This window comes from Caloenas nicobarica, chromosome 3 (assembly GCF_036013445.1).
Source record: "Caloenas nicobarica isolate bCalNic1 chromosome 3, bCalNic1.hap1, whole genome shotgun sequence".
NCBI classification, from domain to species: domain Eukaryota; kingdom Metazoa; phylum Chordata; class Aves; order Columbiformes; family Columbidae; genus Caloenas; species Caloenas nicobarica.
In genome coordinates, this window is record NC_088247.1 from 105,424,825 (window position 1) to 105,434,304 (window position 9,480).

Here is a 9,480-nt window from a genome sequence, read left to right on the forward strand (position 1 = left end):
ACGCCCGGGAGCTTCCCCTCATGACTAACAGTTTCTCCCGGCGGCGGGGGCAGCCGCCCCCGGGCCTCCAGACGACGACGACAACGCCCCCTCTCCCTCCTCCTCCTCCCTCCAGCGCGGGCGGGGCAGTTTCACAGCCCCTCTCCCGGGACCGACCGCACCTCAGGGCACCGCTCACCTCCGCCCGCCCCCAGCCCCGCGGAAGAGGCTATATTTGGGCCGGGACGGGAGCGAGGACCCGCCCCGCCCCAGCCAGTTTCGCCCAGGTGCGGGGGGAGGGCACAGCCGGGGAGGAGGAGCCGCCGCCGCCCTCTGCGCGTCCCAGGTGTAACCGGAGCCGGGAGGGCGCGGCGCAGCCACCACCACCTGCGGAACCTGTCGGGCAGCTCACACGGGCTCTCCGCCGCGCACACAACGCTCCGTCTCCTCTGCCCGCGCCTCTGAGGATTTTTCCCCGGTATCTCCGCACCCCGCCGCCGGCCCGAGCCATGAAGCCGCTCTGCGGGGCTGCGCTCCTGCTGCTGCTCTGCGCCGCCGCCTGCGCCCAGGACAGCTGTGAGTGCCCGCACCCTCCGTGCGCCCCGCGCCGCTCCACAGCCGCGCTCCCCCTCCCTGTGTCCCCGCGCTGCCGTCCCTCTCGCCCCCGACGCCCGCAGCGCCGCCCCGCTGGGCGCCCCGCTCCGCGCAGCCCCTCAAAATGGCGCCCCCTCGCCGCTGGGGCCGCGGGCGGGCGGGGAGGAGCCGCCCTGCGGGCGGGAAGGTGAGGAGGGGGCGGCGGCGCCCGCGCTCCGCGGCCCTTTGTCTCCGGCCGGAGGAGGTGGAAGCCCGCGAGCGGCGAAGGGAGTAGTTCTGCAGGGAGGGGCGGGCGTTCGCAGCCGGCCGGCTCCCGCCGGTGGGGGGCGGCTCTGTCTCCTCCCCGCCCGCGGGACGGCGGCTGGCGGTGTCCCGGGGGCCCGGCTCCGTCCCGCGGGGCGCCGGCGCTCAGGGCCGCGCTTCTCTTGCAGCGTGCATCTGCGAGAAGAACAAGCGCGTCACCAACTGCCGGCTGGAAAGCGGTGTCTGCAGGTGCGACTCGATCGGCTCCCCCGGCGTGTCCGTGAACTGCCAGACTTGTGAGTAAAACACGCGTGTCGGCTGCGCTGGGCCCGGGTGTGCTCTCCGGGACGAGGCGGTGGGGAAGAGTGCCAGCTAAACTCTGGGGAACGTGTGAAAGTGACCAGTAAGTTCCCGGCATATAATGGTAGCACGGAAGGTGAGCTCCTTCCTGGCCTTCCAGGTCATCTGGCGATGGAACATAAGTGTTTAGAGTTTCTCCCGTGTGACTTGTGTGGATGTGCGTATGCCTATACTGCTGCGGGCTCCCCTGTCCGCCTTAACATTCAGTCTATAATGGCAAGGGTTTCCCAGAGATTAATTTTTAGCTTCCTTCTAGGTGCATACCATGACTTTTCTTGCAGATCTAGAGGCGAAAGAGCCTTGTCTCAGGACCTTATTCCTGGTTCAGGGTCAGTCCACTAAGGATCCATAGGCTGGGTGAAATAGAGGGTGACTGGACTTCGCATTTGCCTTCAGAAGCTGATCACAAAATCACAGAATGTCAGGGATTGGAAGGGACCTCAAAAGATCATCCAGTCCAATCCCCCGCCGGAGCAGGAACACCCAGATGAGGTTACACAGGAAGGCGTCCAGGCGGGTTTTGAATGTCTCCAGAGAAGGAGACTCCACAGCCTCCCTGGGCAGCCTGTTCCAGTGCTCTGGCACCCTCACTGTGAAGAAGTTTCTTCTCAAATTTAAGTGGAACCTCCTGTGTTCCAGCTTGAACCCATTACCCCTTGTCTTACTGTTGGTTGTCACCGAGAAGAGCCTGGCTCCATCCTCCTGACACTCACCCTTTACATATTTATAAACATGAATGAGATGCACCCCAGTTGGGTTGGCTTTCTGCACCACCTACATGTTAGGCACCTGCTCTTCCTCGTAATGGCTGGTTGCTTCTGATGTAGCCTTGTGTTTTTACAGACGAAGAGCTCTGTTTTCAACGTGCTGAATAACGTGACTTTTTGGTTATTTTTAGTGACTTCAAAATGCCTGTTGATGAAAGCAGAAATGATAAGCTCAAAATCAGGCCGTCGTGAGAAACCAAAAGATGCGTTTGAAGATACTGATGGCCTTTATGATCCTGAGTGTGAAAATACTGGTGTCTTCAAGGCAAAGCAGTGCAATGGAACCACCTGCTGGTGTGTGAATACAGCTGGTGTTAGAAGAACTGACAAACATGATGCAGACTTGAAGTGCAGTCAATTAGTCAGAACAATGTAAGTCTTTCAACAGGTCGTGCTGTGACATGAAAGCGTTCCTGTATTAGGTTCTGCGTTCTAGAGGATTTATACGTATGAATGATGCGTTGAGGGTGAATGAAGAATGAAGATGGAGCAATAAGTGCTTGTTTACTTCCTTTTTTTTTTCTTCAGTAACAAGAAGACATTGAAGGGTTTTGGAAGGTGTTTTTGTTGTTGTGGTTTGTTTTTTGGTGGTGTTTTGTTTGGGGTTTTTTGTTGGTTGTGTTTTTTGTTTGGGGGTTTTGTTTTGTGGGTTTTTTTAAATCTCACTGCTCTGTTTTGGTTTTCCCTGTGGTTAATTTTTTAGTATGCATTGTTATATGTACTTTAAGAATATTTATTGTACTTGCATATTACTTCAGGTGGATCATAATTGAAATGAAACATGCTGAGAGCAAGGCTCCTCTGAATGCTGAATCTTTAAAGACGTAAGTGACGATGATAATAGGATGTCATGACAATGTCTATATACAGTACTAGGCATCGTGTACTTCTAAACAGCAAAGCATTTAAAAGCATTGTCAAACCTGTCAACTCATTTGTAAGACATTTTAGAAGTGAACTACAGATCCTTCATGGAATTGCTTTTAATTTTTATTTGAAATAAATTAACTGCTAATGAGATTTTCTTCTATCTAAAATTAAATGCCACTTTTTAAAATCAAGTTAATATACTGAAGGAAATGGAAGGCAATAAGGTGAAACTGCCCAAAAAATAAACTTGACAAAGGTGGCAGAGGGACTGCGTAGAAGCAGCAGGAGGAAAACAACAGTTTAGCTATTTTTTTTAATTAAAATCTTACTTTTCTCTGTCAGAAGTCATACAGCAAGAAAAATGTGCTTGTAGCTATTAGATTCCCACACACACTCACTGGTGGAAAAGCTGCTACTCTCTAATTCCTTTCCCGAGCTCTCAAAACTGCTCAGACTCTTCTCTTTAACACTGCAGTAATGTATGTTAGGAATGAGCAGAGCTCTAGTATAACTTAATACTGAGAGGGTACTGGGTTTGGTCGGTATGGTGCCGTGTTTTAGATGGGTGACCAGAACAGTGTTGATGAGTCACCAGTGGTGTTTGTTGCTGAGCACTGTTTACAGTTCAGAGGCCTTCTCAGTGTCTCACCCACTGAGTAGGTTGGGAGTGGGCAAGAAGTTGGAAGGGGACACAGCAGACCTGAACTGACTAAAGAGATGTCCCATATTATATAATGTGATATGCAGCAATAAAACTGGGGGGGTGAGTTTTTCCCAAGTAGCCATTGTTCAGAGATTGGCTGGGCACTGATCTGCTAATGGTGACTGATTGCTTGTGCATCACTTGGAATTTTTTTAAATTCCCCAACCCTTTCACTTATTAGACTGTCTTTATCATGACCCATGAGGGTTGTTGTGTGGTTTTTGTTTGTTTGTGTATGTTTGTTTGTTTTCTTGGTTTTGCCCTTCTGGTTCTCTTCCCAATCCTTCTAGGGGGAAACGAGTGAGAATCCAGGTGGGGGTTTAGCTGCCAGCTGGGGTCAACTCACAACAGAGAGACTGCATGAAAAAAAATTTTAGTCTTCCCTGCCCCTGAAAATAGATTTGTAAAATAGTACTATTGTAACAGCTATGGCTTTAATATTCTTGCAGATTCTTCAAGGACACAATTTCTAAGCGTTATATGCTGGATAGACGCTATATAGCTAATGTTCTGGTAAGAGACATGTAATTTTTAGTAACGTATTAGAATTTTATTTCCTTGTGAATAACTTTGAAAACTCTTGTTGGTCTAAGGCGGTACAGCATGACTCTTATTAGAAGCTCTCAAAATGGTGACAATTATTAAGCAGCTAGCAAACAGCTGTATCTGAACTAAAATACTGAGAAATTACATGTTGCTCTCCTCAGTCCATAGATGAATTTTTACTTTACCTGACTAAGAAAATGGAACTTGAATCGTATTGCAAACAGTTGGCTTGAGAACAAGTACCATAAACTTGATTCAGGATGGAGTTCACAAGTTGGAACATAATATTTTGCTGTGTATTTGCTGGTTGAATTTAAACTAGCCTCCTCTTAATAACATACTCTATTTTTTTTGCAGTATGAGAAACCTTACATTACAATTGATTTGAAGCAAAATTCCTCAGAGAAGTCTTTTGGAGATGTGGATATAGCTGATGTGGCCTACTACTTTGAAAAGGATGTAAGTGTCTCATGGGTAAAGCCTGCCAAAGACTAGATGTGTATTTTGCATTCCATAGTCTTACTGGGTACTGGCTAAAGCAAGATGAATTATGGCAGTGCCTGGATGAATCTCTACTACAATGTGAACTAGCAAGTCTCTTTTTTTTCTATCCTCAGGTAAAAGGTGACTCCGTCTTTCATAATAACCAACTCCGTGTCAATGTTGATAATGAAATGCTGAGTTTTGAGAAGACAGCGGTTTACTATGTTGATGAAATACCACCAGAGTTTTCCATGAAGTCTCTGACTCCTGGCCTCATTGCTGTCATTGTAGTAGTAATAATAGCAATAGTTGCTGCAATTGTTGTTCTGGTAAGTTCTAACAAAGCTGTCGAGCAGAATGGGTAACAGTATAATTTGGGAAATAACATACTAGGGTAATTTGACTCTGATAGAAACAGTCTCCCTCTGTAAACTAAAGTATTAGGAAAAACTAATTGAGGTGAAGAAAGTACCTGTCTTGGCTCCTGGTTTAAAGTAGTTGAGAGTGATAATCTCTTGTGTGCTTCACTTTGTAAGGATGGGGAAGTGAAAGCTCTGAGTTTGCAGTTTTAAAATCACAACCAGGTAAAGTTACATGTAAGTCAAGACTTAAATCAAGCTTCACAATTATTCTGTCCTTGTTTTACAGGTCCTTACAAGGCGGAGGAAAGGGAAGTACGTGAAAGCAGAGGTAATTAATTTATATTTATGGTTGTATGTGTGGGGAGGATTTTCCAGAACCCAGAAATTCCCAAGTTTGCTGTAGTTTGTCAGAAAGCTTGCTTTGGGTGCTTCAGATGTGTTCAAGTAGACAGAATATTCAAATTCTGTAACTAGTTTTCATATCCTTCACCCTGTTTGCTCTGCCCTAGTTTCAAAGGAAACCTGTGACCTGCCGCATTTCCCGGGGGTGGGCGTGGTGCTGACAGCAAGTACTATTTTTACAAATCTATAGCAAGGGCTATGCAGTCCACAGGAGATACTGATAGTCTTGTTCTGTCATGAAGACAGAAGGCTGCAGTTTCTATTGAAGAGCTACTTTCCAATGGAATAGTTGCAAATGCTACTGGAGCATGGTGCTTCACACCTAGTGTAGAGCCTTTTGTAAAGAAATCCAAGGGGTGTTGTAGGTAAATAGTAAAGTCTGCTCCCTGCACACACCCCAAAGAATGCTTGTGTGTGTTTTTTGATTTTTTTTTTTTAAGTTGAAATGTTACAGTGATCTTGGCATGTTTGATTCTTATTAGTGTTACATCAAATCCCTTTGCTCATGAAAATCTGGGCTGTTAAGTACTATTGACTTCTGGGTCTCATGTTGAGAAGAAGTACAAATGTTGATCCCCCTCTGCCTTCTCCTGTCCAGGTAAAGGAAATGAATGAAATGAATAGAGGACTGAACGCATAATTAAATCAGATCAAGACACAGCAAGATTCAAACAAGAAACAACAGAAACATTTGAGGCATGGATCTTAACTCTTTATTTCTCCTGAATGGAAGGCAGTTTTGCTCACATTAATGATTGTTAAAACTCTTAACAGCCAAGACTGGTAACCATGCTACTACTTTTACTACTTGTTGAGAGTTGAATCTTAAATGCCCCATCTTACTGAAGTAAAACTTAACTATTGCTCCTTGATTTTTTTTTTTTATTTTATTTTTTTTAAATGATGATGAAATGGGTTACCAACTGCTGTTACTAGAGTTCTGGAGAATACATACTTAAATTGTTGTTTTACCCTTGTGGGAGTTTTATTGAAAATAGTGATTTTTGTAGACGTGTAACGAGACGGTCTTCTGTATAACTGAACATGTTTTTATTGCTGACTGTACATATTTGAAGTTACTGTAAGTTTTTTATGACTTGAATTAATAAAACTTTGAAACAGGCTTCTCATTCTTCCATGTTTAAATGATGATTGGCTAAGTTATCGTGCTTACAAGTTCGGCAGTGTAATATTTCCTTAAAGCAAGCAACCTTAGCACAGGTGAAAATATTCTAGAATTCCAATTACCAAAGTTTGTATTACCCATCTACTATCTCAATAGTGTAATTTTTTTTTTCTTGAAGCTGTGAAAAGGATGCTTTATCCAATTTTCTGTTTTTAATGTGCAACAGGGGTAAAAATGATAAAATATGGATTGTTTGTACAAAAAATAAACATGTTCTGAATGTAGCGATTTCAGGAATGCATCGACTGTTCTTTCAGATGCTATGTAAGTATTTATAATAAAACAAGCCTCTAGTTGAACATCTCTGGTGCAGGGTTGGTGAGTGGGTAGATGTGGCATCAGATGGTGGAGCTGGAGAAGAGCTGTTACACCATTGCCAGGGTTTGCACAGCTATTTGTTGCGAAGTTATTGCACAGCTGGAGTCTGTTTCTGCTGTGTTTAGTGTTACGGAGGCTGACCAAAATCACACAGCCTATCTTTGATAAAAGAGCTTGCTTTGGCAGTCAGTAATCTGTAATGTATATTGGCTAGCAAGTAAATATGTATAGTCTGCCCAGCATATATCATTTATGAAGGAAATGCTGTAACTCCTGTTGCCAAAGAAATAATGAACTGAATAACAAATCTTATTACAGATGTGGTGTTTGTTTTGACCATCTCTCCCTAAAAAAGGAAAAGTAGGGTAAACTACTGAGAGGATATTCTATATGCTGTGCTCATAAAATGAAATACACATCAGCTACCACCCTATTGGGGTGTATGTGTTACTGTGTGAGACATCAAAATGTGAACAATGACTTCCCTTGGGTGTTTCAACATCTGGTGCTCTGAACTTGGGTGTGTGCACTGAGCTGCTGCAACCCCCAGGCCTTAGCTAACTTCTGTGTCTGCAGTATGTTTTGGGCAGCAGAGACATGCACACTGATGTGTTCTGTCAATTTGCTGCACCTGATAAGCACAAAAATCCTGAAGTAGGGAGTGCTTTGCAGCTCCTTCAGTGACAACTTCTGTAGGGTGGTCTCTCCTGCTGCCATTATATACCACTCCCTTTCTCTCCAGGTCTGCAGGCAGTCTGCTGAGGAATGCTGAATTTCATACAATTCTGTAAGCTGTTAGACAAACAAAGCCTAGTTTTCAGTAAGTTTGTCTTATGCCAAGTCACATGAATTATTCTCTTCCCCAATTCTTCACTCTCCATATTCTAGAGTTTCTTAAATGTCTGCAAGGTAGTATCCTTGGCATTTCTTTCTTCTCAAGATAATAATGCTATTGTTTCCTCCCCATTTCATACCTTGTTTTTGGCCTGAACAGAACAAGATGTCATGTGCAGTGGCTGGGCTGGTGTTACACATGTGCTGACTTGACTGGCTGGTATGTGACTGCTCTGTGGCCTGGGCCTTGTCCCAATTAGTTTGTTTAAAAATTATTTTCTCCCTATTTTTCGCACAGTAGAAGGCGACAGATACTTTTTTTTTTTTAATTCTTCTAATGGAGCCTTTCATATTATAGATACTTGCACAAGATTGTTTTCTCTAATATGGTCTGCTCCTTTGCCAAATTTGACTGAAACTAGCCAAGGGGTCAGAAACTCACAAAGTTAACAGAAATTAATTCAAAAATAGAAGACAGTTTAAATCCACAACTGAAGTATAATACTGTATCAGTTTCTAAGCTCAGTTACTATGGTAAAAACATGATGCTGTTCAGCCCTCAAAATGGTGGTCCATAATAGGTTTTTCCCTAGTTTCCTTTTCTAAATAGTTTTATTGACCATTATATTGGCTTTTCTTTTGTTCTGCTTTGTTTACCAAACACTGCACTTCATCTGCATAAAAGTGTGCATTTATTGGGAAATGGAAAAGGATGAGGGGGGAACAGTTGAGAAACTAGTGTATCAGTATCCTGCAGCTTTATTGTGTTCTGTAGTTTTTTACAGCTAGCAGAGACTAATGTGCTGAAATAAAAAAAAAAGCAGCCACTTTCAGATAGTGTCAAGTCTTTGCATATGCATGTGATGTTTCTTCTCGTATATGTAGCAGCCTTGAACTGCTGGCTAAAATGTTTGCTCTTGAAAAATAATATGGTATTAAGTAGAAAAGTACTAAGCATTCTCTATTTTAGTACTTTGAAAGCCTTCAGCAAAGTTAAAAAGCAAGTTTCCTGTAAAAGAAACAAACCAACAGAACTTAATAAAAGAGTATTAGTCATTGCATTCGTTTTTGACAAGGTGAACGTTTGAATGCTTCCATTTGCCTAACTCATTAACTTCCTTCAGTGAAGGAGCATTTTTTAAAATCTAAAGCTCTACACGAATTTGTGGTACTAGGTTTCCTCTCTTTTAATGTCAATTGTGATAAAGGATATGAAGGGCAAACTGAAGATTTATTAAGTAACTTGAATATGAATGAGATCTTTTGTTACAGAGAAGGGATGGACACAAACTGTACAAGAAACCCTAGTAGTAATTTTTATCTTGGTGCCTATGTACAAATCGGGAAAATAGTGTTTGTATAGGCAAGTGCAAATATATTATTTCCTTATGAATTATGACAGTAGCATATTATATTCGTTATTATTACTGCTGAGCAAAATTAAATAAATATTTATGCAAGGACAATGAGAGACTTTTTAGAAGAGGATATGCAAATAACAGATTTGAGAAAGCATGACCAATAAAGTCTATACAACTATCTTCCAAAGACTGAAGTAATCCCTAAGCATAGTTTCCAAAACTACAAAATGAAAGGTCGGAGTGCTGTGTACGTAGGCTCTGTTGACACTGGCACGCTCCCTACCCTCCCGAACAACATAGTAAGTTGGGTAAGAGAAATAACATTGTTTGCGAACTGTGTTTATTTATATCCTCACCCACTGGACTTTGCCATAACATGCAGTGGGTTACAGGCTGCTTGAAGTAGGCTGGAAAATATTCTAGGGAACTAAAAATGCTTGCAGCTCGGCTGTTCCACCTTTACAACTGCTAG

General features: G+C 43.4%; 1 protein-coding gene across 1 annotated transcript; it reads left to right on the forward strand.

Annotated features, from left to right (window-relative positions):
* Nucleotides 1-413: 413 nt before the first annotated feature.
* On the forward strand, nucleotides 414-6,674 carry EPCAM (epithelial cell adhesion molecule). The gene is made up of 9 exons (XM_065632202.1): nucleotides 414-555; nucleotides 1,005-1,112; nucleotides 2,075-2,315; nucleotides 2,702-2,767; nucleotides 3,966-4,029; nucleotides 4,420-4,521; nucleotides 4,680-4,874; nucleotides 5,194-5,235; nucleotides 5,908-6,674. Exons 1-9 carry the CDS (start codon nucleotides 489-491, stop codon nucleotides 5,947-5,949), a joined length of 927 nt encoding a protein of 308 aa, XP_065488274.1. The 5' UTR covers nucleotides 414-488; the 3' UTR covers nucleotides 5,950-6,674.
* The last annotated feature ends 2,806 nt before the right edge of the window (nucleotides 6,675-9,480 follow it).

Coding starts and splice junctions, on each gene's coding strand:
- EPCAM (XM_065632202.1), top strand. CDS start 489: ATGAAGCCGCTCTGCGGGGCTGCGCTCCTGCTGCTGCTCTGCGCCGCC. Junction 2,316..2,701: donor AGTCAATTAGTCAGAACAAT/GTAAGTCTTTCA, acceptor ATATTACTTCAG/GTGGATCATAATTGAAATGA. Junction 4,522..4,679: donor CCTACTACTTTGAAAAGGAT/GTAAGTGTCTCA, acceptor TTCTATCCTCAG/GTAAAAGGTGACTCCGTCTT.